Source organism: Rhinolophus sinicus, linkage group LG18 (genome assembly GCF_036562045.2).
Source record: "Rhinolophus sinicus isolate RSC01 linkage group LG18, ASM3656204v1, whole genome shotgun sequence".
Classification (NCBI taxonomy): domain Eukaryota; kingdom Metazoa; phylum Chordata; class Mammalia; order Chiroptera; family Rhinolophidae; genus Rhinolophus; species Rhinolophus sinicus.
In genome coordinates, this window is record NC_133767.1 from 12289293 (window position 1) to 12312751 (window position 23459).

Genomic DNA, 23459 nt, shown 5'->3' on the forward strand with positions numbered 1-23459 from the left:
TGCGCTCAAAACTTCACCTGAGTAATTTCATTTTGGTCTTCCCTACAACCCAAAAGATAGATGCTTTTATCTCCCCCATTTTAACAAGGAAGAAACCAGAGTTAGCGAGAAATGATTGGGATTAGAAGAGGAAGGCTGAGGTCTGAACCCAAGTCTGCATGCTTGATTATTTTTGCACAGATCACCAGGAGAGTCACCCAAAAAAAAAAAAAATGTTCTCCTTTGTACATATCAAAAAAAGGCAATCCTGTTCACACAAAAATTTATACACAAATCCTCATAGCAATATTGTTTATAATAACCAAAAGGTAGAAACACCCCAAATGCCCATGAACTTATGGACAAATAAATATGGTATATCTGTACAATGGAGTACTATGTAGCCATTAAAAAGGAATGAAGAATACATTCTACAACTTACATGAACCTTGAGAATGTTATCCCCAGTGAAGTAAGTTAGATACAAAGGACCACATATTGCATGATTCCATTTAAATGAAATGTCCAGAAGAGGCAAAGCTACAGAGGTAGAGCATAATAGTGCCCTCACTGGAAGGGTAAGAGAAGTTCACATCTATGTATAAAGCACTCAGAACAATTCACGGTACCTAATAAGTGCTTGATGTGGGAGCTATTGTCACTATTATCATCTTCCTGCTATTTCTGATGCATATGCTTTCTTTATTCTCTCTTAAAGACCTTTCATTCCTTGCTCTTCTCTCGGCCACGGCAGACAGCAACGTCCTTCTTTGTCGTTTACATTTGCAAAGATTTCACGGATTTGAGAAGCATGAGATTCACTAAGGGGCAGTTTTCTGCCGGTAAGAACCTAACGTGGCTTTTTTTATATTATTCCCTTTCAGCAACTTATCATATATTTCAACAAAGGAGATCATAGCTTCGATAATGTCGACATGGATATGAAGACCATCTTCAGAGCTTTCGGGCCAGATTTCAAGAAGAATCACCTGGCAGAGCCTTTTGACAGCATCCACATCTATCCACTCATGTGTAAGCTCCTGGGGGTTACTCCCGAACCCCACAACGGCTCCCTGGCGGTCACCCAGGAAATGCTTGTGGACTCTTATGACCAGCAGCAAGGTGAGATACAAAAGTAACCACCAGGAAATTGGTGGTGTGGTCTGTTCTGTCCTGAGCTAGAAAAGATTCATAATGGGGGGGCGGGGTCTCCTGGATGGGGGAGGGGCAGGAATCACACAGAATAATCCTGTTTCTCAGCAGCTTCAGCCCTCCCTTCGCCCCCACGCACAAGATATCAGCAGCTCTAAAAAAGATAGCAGAGAAAGTAGGGAACCCCTGGACACGCTGGTGACATTTAATATAGTGCCCCAGGGGCTAAGGGAAGGCTCTCCACACAGGAAGTCAGACAATAATCCTTCTGATTCGCAGCAACAGTGTGCAGTCTGCCCCCAGATGCCCCTTGTAGATACCGACGATCAGACTTCCTTCAGCAACTCCATGCTTGCTGGTACCTGGATAAAAGCTGCTCATAGGGCAATCACAAAGCCTTACCATTCCTCTCATTGTGAAAAAGGGGCAGGGATTCCCACAAATGACATTCCTAATTCTCAAGATTTCAAAATCCTAAATCTGGGCAATATCAAGGAAGAAAGGCATCATGTCGAGAAAGTCAGTCGTTTGCAAACACTGGGCAGCTTTTCTTCTGCCGGGAGAGACTTAGATACTGCCCTGTGATTTATCGAGTGCTGAGAGCAACCACACTCAGTCAAAATGGGGTACAAACAGTTTCCTGCGCCCTTCTTCCAAGCCACTGCCCACAATCTTCTCGGGAACTTACAAGGAAGCCCTCCATTTTACAGAAAACGAACTGAATGACCCACTCACCAAATCATTGAGAATTTTTTTTTTTAAGTTTTAGAGTTTTGCAGCAACTACTTGGGCCCTACTCCTGTCCCCAAAGCACTTTGGGAGTCTGGAGTGAGGTGTATTTGACCATCAGTTATTGATAAGCAGGATATGCCACCAACTGATTTGCAGCGAATTGGCTCTTAGCAGATTGGTCATTTGACAAAGTGGTCATTAGGTAAATGGATCATTTGGCGAATAGGTCGTTTAGTAAATCGGCTTTCAACGACTTGCCCTGCGAGATTTCTCTACAGTGAGCACTTTCTTGGGTTAAATGTGCATTTCATTTCCATAATTAATATTCACTCACGCCTGGATGGGAAACTTCCCAGGGACCCAGGAGCAACCAGCACAGCCTCTTAATAATTGGACAATTAAAAAACTCTCTGATTTTTTTTTACCAGGAGCACAGATGCAGAGGGCTGCTCTCCAAAAAGCAGCGCTGGGTCTCGGGATTGTCACGGGCATTCTTGCAGTTCTGTTTGTCACTATCGTGACATACATAGCTATTCGTCGGAAAAAGAAGTAAGTGGCCTTTGGGTTACCCGGGGTTGATGGGTGCACACTGTAATGATCCATTTCAACCACTTCCTGCAGGCCATGGGGGCGGGGGGTCCAGCACTTTTAAGAACCCAGCAACCAGAGCCAACTTCACAGGCTTGCGACCTGGAAAATCGCACAGGGCCCAGAGCTCAGAAGAACCCTCAGCTTGGTTTAATAACCTACTGTCACTATCTCGAAATACTTGATTTTTTTAACAAGGTCCCTGCATCTTCATTTTGTACCGGATCCCCAAAATTATGCACCAGTTGTAGTGCAGGGTGCCAGATGGGGTCTCATCTTCCACTCCCCACATAAGAATACAGGACACGGTGAGGCCAAAAAGGAACACCCACGGAGCCACAGGCAGGGGAGTCATACTCCTATATTCTCGCTGGCGGCTGGGTTGGAGAAACAGGAAGCAGGAGCCACACTGTTCGCAACCCTCACTGCACCTGTTGCAGGTTCAGCCACCATCTTCTTGCTCGCCCCCATTTTTTCTGCTAGCATAGCCACGGCAGTTATATTAGTGGCCAATGGCTCACTGGTTACAGCTGACGGCCATCCAATCACAGTTGATGGCCATTTACTACCTGAACCACCACCTTTCCATGTGAGGCCGGGAGCCTGGAAACTGCTTTCTGGGGCTCTGTCCCCACACAGTTGTATTAGTTTTCTACAGCTGCCATAACGAACTATACAACAAACAAGGTGGCTTAAGACAGAAATGTATTATCTCACAGGTCTGGAGGCCAGATGTCCAAAATCAAGGAGTCAGCCGGGTCATGCTCCCTCTGAAACCCGAAGGGGAGGATCCTTTCTTGCCTATTCTGGAGGTTGCCAGCAATCCTTGGTGTTCTTTCTCCAGTCTCTGCCTCCACTATCACACAACTGTCTTCTCCATGTGTCTCTGCCTTCACATGGTTTTCTAAGGACACCAACCATGGAATGTAGGGTCCCATAATAAGATGAGTACGACCTCATCTTAATTACATCTGCAAATACCCTACTTCCAAATAAGGCCATATTCCTAGGGACCAGAAGTGAGGGTTTCCAACATGCTTTTTGGGAACACAATTCAACCCATAAGGGTCCTGCCACCAGCCAAAGCGTTACTATAGGAATTTGGTATACAGGGCCCAGAGCTCTGTGCATTATACGAGCCTCTTTCTACATCAAAATAGTTTGTCATTGGACTAAGCCTTCTGTATTCCTTACTACACCCAATTCTGACCATTCTTCTATTTTAACGTAGCACAGGGACCTCCTGAACACCATCAACTAAGGAAAGTCAGAAATTTACTTAACATTAACTCCATTACAAAGCCACATTTAATGTAGTTTATATTTGAATTGTGAAATTTTCCTATAAATTGAAACATGACCTATACAGGTCTCTATACCCTGAAGCAGCATTTTAGAAAGAAATCAATTGGTCCCTTTTTTTACAGAAACCATTAGCCATAGGAGAGATCCAGGAAAATCTTCAATGTACTCACTGAATTGCCAGGCCCACAGCATAACTTCTAAAAAGCAACCATTCCATACGGTTAAAATACATTAGGTTATTGTCGTGCAGGGGACCCGGCGGGGTCTCTGGTCCCGCTCCCCACATAACGCAGGATATGGTAAGGCCAAAAAGGAACACCCATGGAGCCATAGGCAGGGGAGTCATACCATTATATTCTTTCTGGCGGCACTATACTCTCACTGGAGGCTGGATCCACACTGTCCGCAAACCGCCATCCACGCTTGCCAGCCCAGCCGCCATCTTCCTGCTAGCCCCATTCTTTCTCTTCTCCTAGCGTAGCCACAGCAGTTATATTAGTGGCCAATGGCTCACTGGTTACAGCTGACGGCCAACTAGCCACAGCTGATGGCCATCCAATCACATTGATGGCCATTTACTACCTGAGCCAGCACCTGTCTATGTGAGGCCGAGAGCCTGGAAACTGCTTTCTGGGGCTCTGTCCCCACAATAATTATTATTATTAAAGAAAGCCTCAAGTCCAGAAGTTCAATCTTTAATATAGTATGTGCACACCCCCTCTTACCATTGGAAGGACCCCCGTGATATGTCCTAATGCTTCTTTCTACATCAACACCACCTGGAATATTTACTTGATGTGTTCAGCAGTTGTCCTAACCTTCACTTACACCTGAATACATCACACCTGTGAGGTCTGTGGGATGTTAAAAACCCTTCAGTGTCTCGCTCCTTCCAGATTCATTATCTGAGCTGTATGACCTTATGACCTTTGTCCCTCCTGAGAGCCCACACACAACGATAAAGGTTTCTTCTGTGTGCAGATCAACGCCGTGGCCCACTCAGTGTCCTTCCCCAAGCTGCTTCCCATCTATGGCACCAGGAAAGGCTGGACCAGCCTACGTTTCTTAATATCTTAGGATCACGTCATATAGCATTACTATGGCATTGACTGTACATGCCCTTTTGCTCCTCAGAGGAAAGGTAACAGCTATTATGTGTGTTCATAGAACAAGCTCTATATTTATGAGTTTAACCGACCCACTCCCATTGGTTTTGTCTACTGCAGGGAGAGAGCTGAGCAAACCAGCAACAGTGAACCGACTCGCCGGACCCAGTTCTGAAGCATCATTCCTTTAGGACCAAAACACAAACTATAGTTAAGACTCATTGTTGCATCACAGGTGATTCTGTCTTAACACACTGTGACTAAGAGGATTTATGCGACATCTCGGACCCAGAAACCATTAATTCCGTGTAAAAACACAGCAATAACCACAGAGCACTTTATTTAAATCAACAGTGTTCCGGGAATAAAAGATGAACAGTTTTTGTGTCAGAGCCTTTGCTCACTTGGTTGTAGCAGAAGCACAACAGATAGGAGAGAATAAATGCATTCAATTAGAATTAATTCTCCTCTCTTGGTCTCATAGCTGAGCAGGGCTCCAGTGTTCTCATCCGAAAGGGGTAGTAAGATTTAATCTATCCCCTCATCTACCTTCTGGCAAGTATATTTAACAAATTAGTTCTCAAGACGCTTCTAAATGAAGCTTTATGAGAGGTTTGTGAGGGGAACCGTGTTAGACTTTGAACACAGTTCAAACTCCAGAGGCAGCACGGGTGGGTTGGGAACTGTCTGCCCTTCCTTTCACTCAAGACATAATAACGTCGAACAGAAATAATTATTTTTTTTCTCTTCCTCCCCATCCCCACCTCTGTACCACCTCACAACCACCAGGAGCCCTCTTAGTCTTTTTCCCGATTCCTTTTTCCTGCACAGTGAGAACTCCCACTTACAGTTCCACGTGCTCGCCTGCATGGCATATAATGGCAGCATCCTTCCGGCATTTATCTGTGTGACGATTAGTTCAACGTCTCCTTCCCCAGGAGACCCTGAGCTCCGGGAGGGCAGGGACCTCTCCTGCTTTTTTTCACTGCTGCATCACCTGTGCTTGACAGTGTCAAGCACATAGTAGGTGCTTCCCAAGTATTTGGTCAACAAAAGTCCCCATGGGTTCAGGATAGATAGACCCAAAGGCTGCAGGAGTGAGATCTCCGCCTTCTGTTGGAGGAGGTCCGAGGAGGTCCTCGAAAGGACCGACCACAGGGTCACCTGCAATCTGGCCTGGGCGCCTGGAGGCTCCTCACCCCCTCTCCTGCCCTCCATTCCCACAGTGGGAGCTGTTTCTAGGACGCAGCCTTAAGAGCACTATGGTGTTGAGGTCGCCTGGATTGGGTACGTGACTGAGCCGGGTTAAGGCCTCTACAAAAACTTGTAGGATTCTGGCGTGTAGAGCGAGGCCTACTGGTCTTGAAGCGCCCAAGACAGGCCTCCTAAGTAAGAGCCCTTGTTAAACCTGCCACCTACCGATCTGCAGGGGCCTGCGTCTCGGCGGTTTCTCCTTGCCCGCCGTGTACCGACCAGTTTGGGAACCAACTCCTTGACCTGAATGTCCTTTTCCAAGGAGAGAAAGGGCGGCCATGGCCGGAGTCCACGCACGCTGGGCCTGAGGCACCCCCACACCCGCCCTGGGCATGAGGGCGGTCAGGGTCCCTCCTGGCCACTCTCAGAGGGGTGGCGCTGATGAGCAGTGGGGTAGGATAAGGCCGCAGGGGCAGCCCCGAATAAGAACACAGCAATAACCACAGAGCACTTTATTTAAATCAAAAAGGTGCAAAAACAGTGCGAATGGTTACCCGGCCCTGAGCCTCACAGGACGCTCCTAGGGAGCGCTCGCTGCTCTGCGCAGCTCGAATCTGGCGTCAAACCCTGACTCCGCCCCGCCCATGCCTGGCCCCGCCCCCTCCGACCCTGGCCGGTCTCCCAGACCCCAAACTTCGCCCTAAAACCCTCCTCCAGGACCCGCCTCGACCCTTCCTCAAGTCCCGCCACCCAGAACCCCCGGACGCCTCGACTCCCTCCCCAACACCACACCCCCGGACCGAGCACCGCCTGGCCCCGCCTCCATGCCCCAAGCCTCGCCTCCCAGGGCCCGAGCAAGGGCTGATCTCGCCCCAAGCCCCGCCCCCAGAGCCCATGCACCTCCTCCGGCCTGTCTCAAGCCCCGCCCCTCAGCCTGCGCACGGCCTGGGCCCCGCCTCCTCTGGGCCCCGCCCCGCTCCCGCCCCATCTCCGGAGCAACGCCCCGGCCCCGCCCCGCCATGGCGCCCGAGGAGAGCACGGAAACCACGCGCCTTCTGCAGAGTTTCGAGCGCCGCTTCCTGGCGGCGCGTGCACTGCGCTCCTTCCCCTGGCAGGTGGGCGGCGGGGCTCGCGGAGGGCAGGCGAGGGGCGGCTGGGGACGAGTGAGGGCGAGGATCCGGGCTCCCACCCCCGCCCTCCCCGCGGAGTGACGGCCTTGGGTCCCTCGCGCGTCGGGGCAGCGCCTACGCTTCTTGTCCCCAGGTAGCGCCGAGGACCGCGAAGGCTGGTGGTGGGAGGTGCACCTGTGCGCACGTGGGATGCCCGCCCTGCATCAGGCCATCCCTCCTCCCCTGGGCCCTTCCTGGGCTGCCTTTCCGGACTTGACTCCCATGAATTGAAGGACTGCAGGGTTTCCTTCCAACTCCCTTTTCACTCGTGTTTTTAATGTCATGGACAGTTCACAATAATTTTCATGACTTTTTTTATTTAGCCAGTTATCTTCCTGGCCATTGAGTGACAGCTACTGCTGCCCATTTAAACAGTCAACATCCTCAGGACAGCAGGAGACCACATTGTAATGAGCACAGTGACCAGGTCACAGACACACGCCACCACCACCATCCACGCCCAGGCCTGGGTGTTCTCATCTGTATCATCAGCATTGGACAGAATCGTCTCAGAGGCAGCTTGAGGCTCTTAAGCCTCTAATGGAAGAGACAGGAAGTTACAAAGCTGGCCAGAAAAGGGATGAAAGGTTTCACCACCCCTTCCCTGGGGACCTGTCATTGTCACACAGGCCAATGACCATGGCAGCAGTTTTATTCTGCCAACGCAGGGGCTCTAATGACACTGCCTCCTTTATAATTCATGTGTGGTGAGCTCACTGGGGTGACTCAGTTTGGATATGTATTCCTCTTTGGAATGTGAAGGAGGGGTGGTTAGTGGTTAGTCATCTGTATTTCATTGACAGCAACCATTTTGCATTCTGAGAGTTCATTTCTGGACAGAAAAGAATATGTACATTTTTTAACCCAAAATGTAAACTTTCACAACAGCCTCTGTAGGTGCCAATTCCATAATGACTAGAATTGTTCCCATGAAATGAGTGCTTACTCTGTAGCAGGCACATGCTAAGCTGTACTTAGGCTGGCCCACAACAGCCGTGTGGTGGGCACTATTACTATCACTGTGTTTGACCACAAATGTTGTTTGACTAGAAAAGAAGTAGAGTGCAGTAGTGGAGAGCCCAGACCTGAGAGACAGCCTGCCTGCTTGAATCCTGGCTCAATCCCATACAAGCTGTGTGACCTTGGGCAAGTGACTGCACCTCTCTGTGCCCTTGTATTCTTATTAGTAAAACAGGAAATGTAAGGATGCTTACCTCATAGGACTGTTGTCAGGAGTACATAAGTATGAAGCACCTGAGGCAGTGCCTGGCTCGTGGTAAGTTAATGTAAGTGTCAGCTAGTAGTTTTAGTCTGTCACCGAATATTTACTGAATGCTTTTCATGAGCCAGGGTCAGCAGCATACAGATGAGGCTCTGTTCAAATGGGAGAGCCAGAGAATAAACAAGTAAATGAATAAACAAGAAAACACCAGGAGATGACAGTGGCTATAAAGACAATAAAACAGGGACAAGTATCATCAAAGCAGGGGAGTCGGGGAAAGCCTCCCAGAAGGGGATACTTGAGCCAGGACCTGAACAGTGAAGCAGCCAGCAGCCGTGGAAGGTCTTGGAGAGCAGGGAGAGCAAAGGCTCTCCAGTGGGAGGAAGCTGGGGCAAGGAAGCCAGTGTGCCTGGACTGGAATGAGCAGGGATGGGATGGTGGTGGTGGCCGATAAGGTCAGAGAGACAGGCCAGGGCCAGGTAGGTGTTTTATGGCGTAATACGTTACTCTGGAGGAATGAAGTAATTTTTCGGTGTCACGCACCAGCTGGGCAGTCTGCCTGATTCCGGAGCCTGAGCTCACTGCCAGGCTGGAGTCCCGTGCAGGAGAGGACAATTGAGCTGGGCCGGGCAGCTATACATTCTGTATGTCCATTTTAACTCAGATGTCAAGTCCAAGGTGAGCCCATCGGGCACTGATGTCGTCGTAGCTAACTGTAATTCCTAGCTGACCAGTGCAGCCACAGAGCTGGTCTGTGACCCAGGCAAGGCTAAGCAGCCGGGGGTCATGCAAACCAAGAGTCTGTCTCCTGACATTCTTTCTCTGACTCATCCAGGTGTAACCCTGGAATTGTCAAGGTCAGGCTTTCAGCCGCCTGTGACTTCCACTTCCAATTGGCCCAGGTCCCTGGGGAGAGATCACTTAGCGAGTTGCCAACATGTCCTATTGCATGTTTAATGTTCCTGTGAAAATGCCCTTGAGATCTCTCTCTCTCTCTCTCCCCCTCTGTCTCTGAATAGAGCCTCGAAGAGAAATTAAGGGACTCTGGTTCTGAGCTGCTGCTGGATATTTTGCAGAAGGTAAGGATCACAGAAGCACTGAGGTGCATCACCAGCCTTGTGACCTTCCCATGAGGACAGGACGGAAGTGCAGGGGGTGCACTTGTAACCTTTAAAAAGAAAGACACTGCATTTGGTTGGAAGCACCTCAGAGAATTCTGGCTCTTGTTTCCTTAGATGAAGATATCAGAATATACAAAAATCTTCTTGAGAGGAGGGAATCTAGGGGACGTTTTTTAAACTGTCTACAGAGACAACAGAGATGACAGCTGTGGGAACATCTAGCATCTGCTAGCTGTTCAGAGACTTTCTTCTTACATTTAAGGAAAAAATAAGGAGGCGAGTCTTGCCCATTTATATCTCTTCTAGACGTAGACGGGCCCCTGCTTTTTGGAGGTGGGCTTTGGATTGTACGGTGCATGTGAGTAAGGGTATATGTGGAACCACCACTCTGCTTAGCCCGGCTCCACCTGCCCCAGGCCATGTGGATTGAGTGCAGGTCACATTGCATCCTGGCTCGCAACCCTCTGAAGGGTCGTGAAGCCTCAAAACCCACAGCTATGGACTCTCCCCTGCCAAAAAAAAAAAAAAACAAATGCACCAGAATATATTCTGCGTACACGTTCAGAGGAGTCACACACACTCCTCCAACCACAGGGCCCATCCAGGGAGCCCAGGTTAGGAATTGCTGTGTGAGTGTGAACCCGGAGTAGCCATCTGATCCCACGTGGAGAAGGGGTGGCCAGAGCTAGGGAGGCCTCCAGGGCAGCCAGTGTTCAGGACTGTGGGCTCAGAGATGTCCAAGGTCATTGTCTTGCAGCCTGCTCTGATTCTCACCCCACACACCACCGGCCAACTAGGAAGCCCTTGAAGGGCTGTGTGGGTATTTTGTTACCATGAGTAAAATCATGTCCCTCCAGCCAACAGGCCCCATGTGACCGAGTCCCCACCCTCACTGCTGCTGTTGTCCTGCTCTCCTTCCCAAAATGCCAGGCTGTGCCATCTTGGAGCGTACACAACTGCCCCCTCTGCCTGGATCTTGCTCCCCTGCTCGTTGCTCTCTAGGTTTCCATTGAAGTACGGCCCCTGAAAGCCCCCTTCCCTTCACCACATTCCAGGCAGAGCCGTTCATCTTCTGTCCCAGCCATCACAGCACTTAGCACGGTCTGGCTCCCGCCCGTCTCCTCGGCCTGGCCTGTGAGCTCCAGAACAGGTGCCAAACTGCCTCATTCCCACTGAGCTCTTGCTTCTTCCAGGGAGCCAGATGATCCCATCCCACACTTGCCCTCACTGAAAACTAATTCATGCTGACTGCCCTGGGAAGCGGTGTGTCTTCGTCCGTTCCAGCTGCTATAACAGAATAGTATAGACGGGGTGGCTTATAAACAATAGGGATTCATTTCTCACAGTCTGGAGGCGGGAAGTCCAAGGTCAAGGTGCCAGCAGATTCAGTGTCCTGTACGGGTCTGCTTCCTTGTTCAAAGGGCCGTCTTCTCACTGTGTCCTCATATGGTGGAAAGGGCCAGGGAGCTCTGTGCCGTCTTTCTTCTAAGGGCACTAACCCCATTCATGGGGGCTGCACCCTCATCACCTGTTCACCACCTCATAGAATCACACTGGGGCTTAGATTTAACATATCAATTTGGGATGGGGGACACATAGACATTCCGTCTATAGCAGGGTGTTAGTTTGGGTCCATATGCCTCATGTTCCTGCCCAGAAGGGGCGTTAGAAACACTGCCACAGCCTGTTCTACTGTACAGAGAGTTTTGTTTAGGAAAGGGCTTATTCTAAGACTCTTTCAGATGCATGAGCGTCATCTGAGGCCAGACCCTTTGTGTCTGTACGTGTCTGCTGAGGGATTAGGTAACAGGTTTGCCCTGTGTTCAACTAAAGCTCATGGAAGACATGTGTCCTTTGTCCCAGACCGTGAAACATCCTCTGTGCACAAAGCATCCACCGTCGGTAAAGTACACCCGGTGCTTTCTCTCGGAGCTCATCAGAAAGGTAAGTAGTGGGCACTGTCCATCCAGTAGCCAAATAGCATCTGGGACTTGGCTGGCTCTCCAGAGATGCGTCCTCTGCCCAACGTGGCCTGTTGGAGCTCAGACCCATCCCAAACCCTTTGCCTGCCTACAACCCCCCCCCCCCATGGCAGGGGGCCCCTTGGGCAACTGGCTACCAATCAGAGGCCGTGGCGGGCAGAAGGAAAGGAGAGGCCAGGGTACTTCTCCCACTCTGCTTCGAGGGGTCTCTGGCAGCAGCTGCATCTCGTCTGTGGTCCCCCATGAGGGTTCTCATTCCTATTATGTAGCCCTGAGCGCTGGAAACCCTTCTCTTTCTGTCCTGCTAGCCGTAGGGCTTTTGACAGTTTCCTGCTGTTACCAGTCTCTGAATTGCCACACTGTCCCCATTGGAGGTTTGAGGTCTTGCAATGCCTTTATAACTAATTCCCCTTACGGCCTTCTCCTCAGTGAACTAACTACCTGGAGTGGATCTTTTCCTGACTGATACAGGATGGATTTTAAGGACACCCAAACCTGCTCGGTTTCACATTAGACTGGACTTCAGGGTGGCGGGACCTCATGGTCAGCAGCAGGCCGACGTGGTTAGGCCCTGAACATAAGGGCCATGCCTCACCCAGGCTTAGCACATGGAACGATCCCGGCTTCTCCACTATCTTCCTCCCCGGTTCCCACCAACATGGCGCTCCAGCATCACCAGCAGGTTTCCCGGCACTTTCAGGAGAAGTGTGGCCACCTGATGCTACCCCGCCCCACCCCACCCCCAGGTGTATCGCACATGGGACGGGTGCCCCCTGATGAAGCCACACCCTGTGATGTGTAGTGCCCGTCCTTGTGGCTTTTGCCTGCTCCCAGTTCAAAGCGCTGTTTTCTCCATCCAGGATGTCATGAGAGCAGGGTAGAGCTCTCTGTCCCTGCCACATGGCAGCTCTCCCGCAATCCCATTTCTGCTGCCTTAGACTACACCTCTCTGAGATATCCCAGGTCCCCCCACCTGGTGGCCTATATTAAGTCAGTCCATCCCAAACCACTCCTCCAAAAATCCTCCAGGCATTTTTGGAAGTCAGAGTAAAAGCAAATAGGCAGGGGGACCTGTGTTTGATTCATGTGGGTCAGTTTAGTGCTCTTGCTGAAACTCTCGCTCCACCCACCCGCAGCATGAAGCTGTCCACGCAGAGCCATTGGACGAGCTGTACGAGGCACTGGCGGAGGTCCTGACAGCCAGGGAGCCCACCCAGTGCCATCGGAGCTATCTGCTGGTAGGAAATGTGTGCCCTCATCCCCACACAAGCCAGACGGCCCCTCTACACAGAGTTAAAACTCAGGCTCTGCTCAGCCTCCCATGGGCTCAAATCCTGCCTCATCAGTTCTGTGGTCTTACATGGGGTCAGTTAACCTCCATGAGCCTCAGTTTCTCAACCTGTAAACCAAGCACTTCCGCACCTAACAGTACCTATCTTATGGGGTGTCTGGGGGTTAAATTGGGAAATGCACAGTAATTGCACGGAAGGGACCTCATGCTCAGTCCCCAATAAGGAGTAGATGGGTGGGTATCATAGGACGGCAGTCGCTTCCCACTCTCCCCAGCCACCATCCTCACCGGCCTGACCCAATACCTCCGCCTTCGGACTGACCTTCCGGCTTCTTGCCCCACGAAAATCCATTCTGCAAACAACAGCCAGAGGAAGCTTGGATGTTTTTGTTTGTTTGTTTTTAACCTTTTACTATAAAAATAAAATAAGACATAGATACAGAAAAGCACACAAAAGAAATATACAGCTTATTGAATCATCGCAAGGCGGCCATCGTGGTCACCACCACTCCAGTCAAGGGGCAGAATTTGGCAGCCAGCCCACAAGGCCCCCCATCTGACCTATCCCCATCCTAGCCCTCCCTCCCTTTCACTGATACCACTCTAATGTTTTCTTTTTTTTTTTTTAAAGATTTTATTGGAGAAGGGGAACACGACTTTATTGGGGAACAGTGTGTACTTTCAGGCCTTTATTCCAAGTCAAGTTGGTGTCCTTTCAATCTTAGTTGTGGAGGGTGCAGCTCAGCTCCAGGTCCAGTTGCTGTTGCTAGTTGCAGGGGGCAGAGCCCACCATCCCTTGCGGGACTGGAACCAGCAACCTTGTGGTTGAGAGGACGCACTCCAACCAACTGAGCCATCCGGGAGCTCAGTGGCAGCTCAGCTCAAGGTGCCGTGTTCAATCTTAGTTGCAAGGGGTGCTGCCCACCATCCCTTGTGGGACTCGAGGAATCAAACAGGCAGCCTTGTGGTTGAGCGCACACTGGCCCATGTGGGAATCGAACCGGCAGCCTTCGGCGTTAGGAGCACGGAGCTCCAACCGCCTGAGCCACCGGGCCGGCCCCACCACTCTACTGTTTTGTCACTGCCCTGTCCACCTCTGGACACTAGTGTTTTGTCTTGACCATGGACTCGGTCAGGCCTGTGTACATCTCCCTTCATCCGCAGGTACCCCCCACCCCAGCTCTTTCTCTTCCAGGCAATGCTTCTGGTGAACAGCCCTGGTGGTTTGTCCTGCACAGCTTTTCGCACCTGGCTTTTGGTTGCACACACGTGGTGCTGTTCAACGTGTTCCTCCATCCTCTGTTTCCCAACAATTGGTGTCTGGATTCCAAGACCCGCTCAGAGTCATGTCCATTTGATCCCCTTGGCAGGAACACAATATGGGGTCCTAGGCAGTACATCGGATCTGTTTCTCACCCTCTCAATGACAGTGGTTATGGATGCCCACACTTTACGCTCACTAATCCATTGGAGGATGGAAAGGGGTGACTTTCTGACTGTATCCTTTTGTTTTCATTCATGAACTGGAAAAGTTGTATAAGGAGATGCCTTCTTTCATCCACTATTTGGTTGCCCACTGGTACAGCTCACGGAGGAAAGGAGGATACAGGCTTGACCTTTCCTTTTCAACGCAGGGAATTGGTTTCTTATCCGCCCCAGAAGGGGTACATTTCATTGCAAATTGTGTGCTTATTGAACCTCAAAGTGCGCTATTGTCTCTCCTTGAGTCTCTTAAATACGTTTCTCCATTTTCTTCTGCATAAAGCGTTGCTGTGGAAAAGCGGTGATAATCTAATTTTCCTTCCCGTTCATGCCCCACGCCCTTTTCTCTTAGGCGGCTACAGGATTCTTTTCTTGGGGTTGATTGCTCTGGGCCCGTGAGCTCAGGTACAGTGTGTACGCCTTCCATATTTATTTCACATCTCTGCTTTGTCAGGAATGCTTTCCTGAGTTATCATTTTTACTACTTGTTCTTTGCTTTCGTTTTCCATAACAAAGTACCTAAAAAATGGGTGGCTTAAACAAAAGAAAGTTATCATCTCACAGTTTGGGATCTGTAAGTCCAAAATCAAAGCCGTCATTAGAGTCGGTTCCTTCTCGGGGCTGCAGGGAAAGGATGTGTCCCAGGCCTCCCTCCTGGGTCTTCTGTGTCTCTTCACTTGGTCTTCCCTCAGGCTTGTCTGTGTCCTAATTTCCTCTTCTTCTGAGGGCACAGTCATACTGGGTTGGGGCCCACCCTAATGACCTCCTATTAACTTGATTCCCCCTATAAAGACCCCCTTCTCCAAATAAGGTCACATTCAGCAATACTAGGGGTTAGGATTTCGCATATGAATTGGGGGATGGGGGGGGGGGGCACAGGCCATAGCAATCTCTTTCTTAATTTCTTTTTGATTTTTAAAAATCACTCCTTTTCACCTCCTACCGTGTTTCCCTGAAAATAAGACCTCACCGGAAAATGAGCCCTAGCAGGACTTTACAGGATGACACCCACTGAACATAAGCTTTTGGAGCAAAAATTAATGTAAGACCCGGCCTTCTTGTCAGGGAAACACAGTATCTCTCTTGAGTTTATTTTTCGTTTTGTTTCTATTCTCGTGTACCCTCGCGTAGTCTTTTATTTCTGAAATGATGTTTTTTTTCTGTTATCCTCACACATTTCTGAGTGTTTCTAGTTGCCATTCAGCCCTTGCCCGGGGTCCCTCCTTCTCCTCCGGACTGGGATGGGCAGGTTCCTGCCCACGTGTTCTCACTCTTCTTGGCCAGCCCGTGCGTTTCCCGTGAGTGCGTGTTGGCTCTGGGTTCCTCTGTCCGCAGGTCCCCCACGCGCCCCCATGCTTCTCTCTTCTATATCCACAGACAACGTTGAGCATGAGGGTTGTGTCTGTTGGTGGTTTGCTCTCATTGTTGGCATTTTTCAGGTTCCCAGAGTTCCCTGTCACCCAGTTTTGTTGTAACTGTTGTCCATATCTCTCTGCTCTGTCTGTTCTTATGTGAGGATTCAGGAAAATTCAGAACTACACTGCAGCAGTGCCGGCCCGGTGGCTCAGGCAGTTGGAGCTCCATGCTCCTAACTCCGAAGGCTGCCAGTTCGATTCCCACATGGGCCAGTGGGCTCTCAACCACAAGGTTGCCAGTTCAACTAGAGTCCCGCAAGGGGTGGTGGGCTCCGCCCCCTGCAACTAAGATTGAACACGGCACCTTGAGCTGAGCTGCCGCTGAGCTCCCAGATGGCTCCGTTGGTTGGAGCCTGTCCTCTCAACCACACGGTTGCCAGTTCGACTCCCGCAAGGGATGGTGGGCTGTGCCCCCCGCAACTAGAAATGGCAACTGGACCTGGAGCTGAGCTGTGCCCTCCACAACTAAGACTGAAAGTACAACAACTTGACTTGGAAAAAAAGGCCTGGAAGTACACGCTGCTCCCCAATAATAATAAAAAAAAATAAGAATCAAGGAGTGCCATAAATAAAAAAAAAAAAAAAAAAAACTACACTGCAGCCCTCTTCCTCGAGCTCCCTGAAAGGGATCCCCCAGATTTAAGAGGTGAATTGGATCATGTCACTCACCTGCTCAGAACCCACCAATGGCGTCCCTTTGTGCTTAGACACCAATCCTCATTCCTGACGTGGCCCACGAGGCCCCGCGTGCCCTGCCCAGGCCTTTCTGTCTTATCTGGGTCCTCCTGCTCAGCCTGTGCCCCAGCCCCCCAATCTTTCTCTTCCTCGAACTCACCGAGCACAGTGCTGCCTCAGGGCCTATGCACGTGCGCTGCTGGAATCCTCTGCCCCTAGAACCTCACATGCTTCCCTTCTCCTTTCCCCCGGATCTCAGGTCACATGTCACCTCCAAGAAACTGTCCCTGACCCCCCCACACCCCCAATCTCCTACTATCGTGTGGTCCTTTTTATTTTCTTCACAGCACTAGAAAACTGTGTAAAATTATCTCATTTGTGTATTGTGGTTGGCATCCCCGACTGGCATGTAAGTTCCATGAGAACAGGGAATGAGTTCATCTGGTCATGGCTGAATCCCCAGCACCCAGACTGGATGCTCAGGGGTAAAAAATGAGTGAGTGAACAAATGAATACTCACAAACTGCAGAGACCTGAACGCCCTGAGCTCAGAGACAGCCAGGAAACCACCCCTGGGTGATTGCATGTGGGGTTACCATTCTCAGCGGGCCCCAGGTTGGAGAACATTTTTTCAGGACTGCATGTTCCATGGAGCACGTGCCAGCGAGCCAAGTGTGGGGTCCCCCATCTGTTTTGGGAGCAACAGGAAAGTCCAAAGACCAGAGAATCCCCAGCCCCAAATATTGAACTCAGGCCCCACACACGGAGACTTTTCACATATAGTAGTTCATGATACCAGAGTTACGACTTTTTTGTTAATAATTATAGATTCACAGAAAGCTGCAAAAATAGTACAGAGAGGTCCCATGTGGCCGTCCCCAGCTTCCCCCAGTGTGAACATGTGACACTTGTGGAGCATCATAGCCAGGACGCTGACACTGGTACAGTGCATGTGTCATTCGACGTCATGTGTCACACATGGCGATCTGCACAGGGACCACCGCAGTCAAGATACAGAATGGTTCCATCACCACAGGCGCCTCCCCAGGCCACCCCTGTAGAGTCAGACCCACCCACTATCCCTACCATCCCTACGACTGGCAACCGCTGGTTTATTCTCTGTCTCCACAATCTGTCACGTGACATTGTTAGATAAATGGGATCACTCAGTCGGTGACCTTCTGAGACCAGTTTTTTGCGCTCAGCATAACACCCTTGCGATCCATCCAGGCTGGTGCCATGTCACTAGTTTGTTCCTTTTCGTTGCTGTGTAGTATTTCATGCATGGATTTACCGGTTTGTTTAACTGCTGTCTACCTGTTGTGATTTTTTTTTCTTTTTAACACCAGCTCCATATCTTCTGGTAGCTGGATTAATTCTCTGTCCCTGTCTCCATCCAGCCTTCCGGAGACTCGGTCACGCTCTCTGAGAGCACAGCCATCATTTCCCATGGCACCACCGGCCTGGTCACGTGGAACGCAGCTCTCTACCTTGCAGAATGGGCCATAGAGAACCCAGTGGCCTTCACTCACAGGTGACCTTGGGGCACAGGGCAGGGCACCAAGGTGGCTTTGCCCTGGCACAGTTGCAGACACACGTCCCCTCCTCCCACCCAGGACTGTCTTAGAGCTCGGCAGTGGAGCTGGCCTCACAGGCCTGGCCATTTGCAAGATGTGCCGTCCCAGAGCGTATGTCTTCAGCGACTGTCACAGTCGTGTCCTCGAGCAGCTCCGAGGGAATGTCCTTCTCAACCACATCTCATTGGAGCCAGACGCCACCACCCCTGTGGAGCACCCAGGACACGACACCCACCATTCAGAGATCCCCAGGGTGACAGTGGCCCAGCTGGACTGGGACACTGTGACAACCCCTCAGCTCGCTGCCTTCCAACCAGACGTGGTCATTGCAGCAGGTACGACCTTGCCCGGGCCACTGGAGCGAGCAGCGTCCCTGCGGCTCCACCCAGCTCTTAGCTCAGGGGCACAGACAGTGGACAGACACCTCAAGGGGCAGAGGCGGGTCATGATGAGACTTCCAGAAGGGTCATCGTGGGCCTCCAGGTGACATCAAAGCACAGGGTGTTCCTCCTGGGTGCTCTAAAGCCACAGTCCCCCTGTTTGAGAAAATGGTCACACACGCTCCTATTGAAACGGTTCCATCAGGTAAATGAGCCTGGCTCTTCCCAGCAAGGCCTGGAATAAACAGAACAGGCCCCAGGGCTCTAAGCCAGGCTGACCTATTAGCCAGGCCACATCCGAGGACACAGACTTTTATGTCCCTCTCCAGGCTGAGGGCAGCTTCCTGGTTGCCATCTAGAACCGAAATGAAATGGCTAGAGCAGCCCCATCTTCAAACTTGGGGGCGGGAACGGAAATGGCCATGGCAGCCTGGTCTTCAGGGCCACAAAGAACAGCACAATTTCCCCGGGACCATCTCTGATTCCTCTGTGTGTCATGAGAACCCACAAGCCTTGGGTCTGACCATCATGGAGTCAGTCAGGAAAGGAGCCCTGAGTGTCCTCCCACCCACCCCCGTCAGCCCTGGCTTCCCTCACTGCGTGGATACCATATGTCTGTGCATCCGCGAGGAGAAGGGCTCCAGCATGTCTGTCCTTGTGACACTGTGTCCAATGTCTGTCAGACGAGCCCCCCACGGAGGGGACTACCCACTTCTAGTGCAAGAACAGGGTCCTTGAGAAAAGGGGCATCTGCCTTGCTTACCCTGTGCCAAGCTTGCCCAGTCCCGTCTGGCTGATAGCACTGTGCCTCTGGACCACAGCCCTGAGCCCCACAGGCCCACAGTGGCCGGAACACAGAGCCTGAGCAGCACCCCCACGGTAGCACCTCCCCGCAAGCCCGGCTTGTCCCGCCACACCACAGAGAGGAAAGCGGCAAGCTGCTGAAACAAGCAGTCTCAGGCAGAGTCAGGGTTTGCTTTATTAAGTATCTTCTAAATAGGCCATAGGCAAAGAATTGATTTTTTTTTTTTTTTTAAAGAACAGCCGTGATATTTTTCGGTTGTTGCGGTGTCTTTCAGCAGCTTTTTCTTCTCTCCTAAGGATTTTCTTTTTTTACCTGCATGATTTTCTTTCCATCTAATACTAGAATAGCTGCTTTCCAGGCCCTCGCCCTGCTGCCGAAGTTGGCACGACCCAGAGCCCTCCATTCTGGGGTCCCCCATCCTAGAGGGAGTTTCTGTCAGTAACCAGGGGTTTTTCATCGCAGACGTGCTGTATTGCCCAGAAACGGTCCTCTCCCTGGTTGGGGTCCTGCAGAGGCTCTCAGCATGCCGGAAGGACGAGCAAGCTCCTGCCGCCTATGTTGCTTTCACTGTCCGCAACCCAGAGACGTGCCAGCTGTTCACCACGGAGATGGGTGAGCCCCAGGCCCCGGGACGGGCTGCTGGCTCTGAGAGGCCACCCAGCGTGCAGGGCCACTGCCAGCCCCACATGGGACTCCAGGGAGGCAGAAATCAGGGACATAAAAGAATGGGCCCTGAAGACCAACCAGGAAGCCCCAGATCACATGACATGCTGGGCTGACCACCCCCACCCTGGAGGTCAGCAAAGGAGGCAGGATTGGAGAGTGGGTTATGGGGCGGCTCGTACCATGATTCCACAGGTCTGAGACCAGTGGCCCTACTGTGTGTTTATAGCAAGTTTTGCGAGCCTTTGGGCCTGTTACCTTGTCTGTGAAGTAGAAGGGATGGCAGATGCCAGTGGGTGTCAGGGTGGATGAGGTTTGGCCACATGGGTGGGCCCCAGCCTCTAAAGGCAGATCCCATCACCTGTGGGCTGGGCTGTCACTACCTCCAGGTCACCTGTACCGTGGAAACATCCTCCTGGGAGGCGGCACAGGACCTGGCATGCAGAGAGCACTGGGGAAGGCAGTAACTGCTATTATTGGATTAAGCACCCAGTAATTAGAAGAGCAAGGGGTGACTTTAGGAAATGGGGAGGGGTCTGCCACTTACAGCTCTGAATTGGCACTGCCATAGGCCGGGCACTATCCTCAGATCCCCTAGCAGCTGGGAGGGGTGTGCTGTCATCTTGCATCTCACCCATGGAACACTGGGGTACAGGGACGCTAAGTGACTGCCCAGGCTCCAAGGAATGGAGCCAGGCAGCTGGCTCCTGCTCTCCACTCTGCCCCTCACCCCACCAGCACCACCCTGCAATTCCCGCCACATAACAGGAAGCAGTGCAGGACCCTGTTTGCCCCAACCTCCCCCCGCTAAGCGAAGCCCCGCCTACAGCAGCCTCTGCTAACAAACACAGGTACACAGACACCTGAACACCCACCCACGTCTGCCCATGTCCCATTAGGGGAGTGCTATGCAGCCTCAAAGAAAGTAAAGTCTTCCAGATACTTACGGGAAAAAATATCTACAATATATTTTAAGTGAAGAAAACAAAATGTCAAACAGCATGTATAAGCACATTTTTATTTAAAAAAATAATCATCTTCATATTAATATTCATATGGGGGGAAATCTGGAAGACTATACACTGGTTAGCGGTTGTTATACTTGGACAGCAGGGTTGTAGAGGCTTCTACATTTTTGTCTATTTCATATTTTTTCATTCGTAAAAAATTGATGACAAAATGATCCTCTAACAGCTCTTCAGACATCTGTGCTCATGAAGAGGACAGGAGCCCTTTTGGAAGTGCATCCTGCTTTTGCAAGGAGGCCCCAAGCTAAGCAGTCAGGCAGAGCGGGTTCAAATCTTGGCTCTTCCCCAGCGGCTCCCGGTGGCAGGGTGGGGGCGAGTACAGAGAGCAACTGGGAACCCTGACAGGCTGGCACCTTCCAGGGATGGGCATGGCCCGCTGAGCAGAGGCAGGAAACCTGGCTGCCATTTCAAAACTCCATTCCTGGTCCCACCCCTGGAGGCTGAGTCCAGGTGTCTGGATGGGGCCTGGAGACCTGCGTTTTGTACACCCCCCTCACCCCCAGGCTTGTCCTGTAGCCCCACACCGATAGGGGTGGTGTCCTGTCCCCAAACCCCACCATCCTGAGATGTGTGCTCTGTTTCCAGGCCGGGTTGGGATCTCATGGGAAGCACTGCCTCGTCACGACCAGAAACTGTTTCCCTACGAAGAGCATTCAGAGACAGACATTCTGAAACTAATGCTGTAGGTTTACACACGTTTTCAAAGAGTACCATAAAAGTTAAATCGCTATCCTGGAAAGAATTTTTGTGGGAAACTGATAAAACTTTCACCGGACTTGAATGTTTGAAGAATGTTAAATTCAGGGTCAGGAACTACAAACTGTTCTAATAAACTATAAACTGTTCGTGTGTGGAGCCCCTCTTAGCATTTCCGGTTCTGAGGCAAACTACCATCAGAGATGAAAACTTTGGCTCAGAGATAAGCATTTCATTTTTGCAAGTAAAAACACACATATCAAGTATATTTTCCCCCATCCTGGACACACATCCCTCACGAAGCCAAGCCCACGGCACACGTGACACGTCTCTGCTCTGAATACAGTGCAGCGGGCTGGCTGTGTTTAAGGCAGGAATCAAAACAGGGACACAACAGGGCAGATGCTGGGAAAGGCAGATACCAGGAGACAAAAGCGGGTGATGTTGAACGTGCCCAGGCAAATAGAGTAATAAACTGGGGGAAAGAAAGCACTCAAACAAGAGGAGAGGAAAGGAGAGGTGGTTCAGGGCCTCCAAAGAAGAAACCAAGCAGACCAGATTCCTGGGCCAGAGAAACTCCGCCACATTAAATAACTTCATTCCCCAGGCTACATGCGCTGCTGTCCTTTCAGCTGCTGTCCACCGGGAGGCGCTGCTCGAAAGAGTTGGTCCAGGGACTGGGCAGCAGCTGGAAGAGGCTGAAAGGGAAGTGTCCCTGGCTCCTAAAGGGGAGGAGAGGAGAGCAGGGAGGGGTTCGCGTCAGCCTGAGGGGCTTCCTTCCCCGACATCCAGCACCAGGATACGCTCAGTGGGGTTCAGTCTTTGGTCCGAGGGGTCATGTCCATAAGCAAAGGGAGAACCGTCTGCTTCCAGCTCTCGTCCCAACGAAGCTGCCTGGACTCCTGGAGGTTCTTCCGGAACTGGTTCAGTTTGCCAGCAGGATCAGGAAACTTTGAGAAAAGCATCTAGGAAAAAAAAAATGACCAGAACTTCCCTCGTTGCGCTTCCCGCCAGCCTGGACTCCCGCCCCCCCACAAACACCAGCTGCCAGGCCAGTGATTCTCCTGAAACCCTCCCTCACGGCCGCACTACCACCACCAGCGTCCTGGAGCCTCCAGTGGCCTCCCTGCACCTGCACTGGCAGGCCCGGCTTCCACACTCAGCCCGATGAACCGCTCTCAAACAGCTCGGACCCCCAAGTCCCCGACCCAACAAGCCCCCTCACTGGGCAGACGAGAGCCCTCACGGCCAGACATGCTCCATGTCCCGGACAGAGCAGCCAAGCTGCCGTATCCACCACCCACTCACCGTGCCCTGCAACAGCTCCCAGCCTCTGTCATGCTGTTCCTTCCACCCAGAGCACCCACCCCTCAGCCTCTGCCCAGCACCATCCAGCCCACGTGCTAGGAACAAGACAATTCGTGTCCTTTCCAGTTTTGCTAAACTAAGTCACGTGTCTGCAAACTACAGCCTGTGGGCCGCATGCAGCCCTCCATGGGTCTCTGTAAATAAAGTTTTATTGGAATGCAGCCACATCCTGCACTCACAGACACTTCTATCTGGGCCTTTCCACGAAGTGTGCTGCTCTTGGTCTCAACTGTCAAAAATGATGTATTCCTTTTTGTCATAAGAAGTAAGTGCCCCTTGAAGACTCCCACCCATCTTCCAGGAGGCTCCCTTCCCTCCGCACTCTCCTTCCAGTGTGTGGGTGCCCCCTTCTGTCAGCATTTCTGGTTCTTGAGCAAATCACCATAAATCAGAAATGAAAATCACTCCCTCAGTGGCACACACATTCTGCCTGTGCATCAGCTGTACGGTGACAGCTCCATAACCCCCGACTGCAGGTGGGGCATGCCCTAATTCCCCAACTACTGAGGCCTGGCCATGCTCCCTCCCA

The 23459-nt window shown here is 51.3% G+C and overlaps 3 protein-coding genes across 6 annotated transcripts in view; 2 read left to right on the forward strand and 1 right to left on the reverse strand.

Moving 5' to 3' along the window:
• Positions 1-5320, forward strand: part of LOC109460730 (ectonucleotide pyrophosphatase/phosphodiesterase family member 7) — a 31737-nt gene extending 26417 nt beyond the window's left edge. The window contains exons 4-6 of the mRNA XM_074322674.1: positions 864-1101; positions 2292-2412; positions 4983-5320. Coding sequence (XP_074178775.1) covers positions 864-1101; positions 2292-2412; positions 4983-5037 — 414 coding nt within the window. The 3' untranslated portion in view covers positions 5038-5320. The remainder of the gene's footprint in view (positions 1-863; positions 1102-2291; positions 2413-4982) is intronic.
• Positions 5321-7061: 1741 nt separating this feature from the next.
• EEF2KMT (eukaryotic elongation factor 2 lysine methyltransferase) lies at positions 7062-21711 on the forward strand. 2 transcript variants are annotated; one of them, XM_019756463.2, is made up of 8 exons: positions 7062-7171; positions 9467-9526; positions 11432-11512; positions 12687-12788; positions 17814-17947; positions 18030-18325; positions 19638-19787; positions 21452-21711. In XM_019756463.2, the coding sequence occupies exons 1-8, from the start codon at positions 7076-7078 to the stop codon at positions 21550-21552; spliced, it is 1020 nt and encodes a 339-aa protein (XP_019612022.2). In that variant the 5' UTR covers positions 7062-7075; the 3' UTR covers positions 21553-21711. The 2 variants fall into 2 exon arrangements, with proteins under 2 accessions (XP_019612022.2, XP_074179211.1); XM_074323110.1 differs by lacking the exon at positions 12687-12788.
• Positions 20838-23459, reverse strand: part of ALG1 (ALG1 chitobiosyldiphosphodolichol beta-mannosyltransferase) — a 42694-nt gene continuing 40072 nt past the window's right edge. For all 3 annotated transcript variants that reach the window (XM_074323107.1, XM_019756459.2, XM_074323108.1), the window contains exon 13: positions 20838-22527. In XM_074323107.1, the coding sequence (XP_074179208.1) occupies positions 22378-22527 (150 nt within the window). In that variant the 3' untranslated portion in view covers positions 20838-22377. The remainder of the gene's footprint in view (positions 22528-23459) is intronic.

Bases quoted from the DNA above. Each gene is read 5' to 3' on its own strand.
- EEF2KMT (XM_019756463.2), top strand. From the start codon at position 7,076: ATGGCGCCCGAGGAGAGCACGGAAACCACGCGCCTTCTGCAGAGTTTC. The intron at 12,789-17,813 runs GTAGGAAATGTG...GTCTCCATCCAG, and splicing joins GCCATCGGAGCTATCTGCTG to CCTTCCGGAGACTCGGTCAC. The intron at 19,788-21,451 runs GTGAGCCCCAGG...CTCTGTTTCCAG, and splicing joins GCTGTTCACCACGGAGATGG to GCCGGGTTGGGATCTCATGG.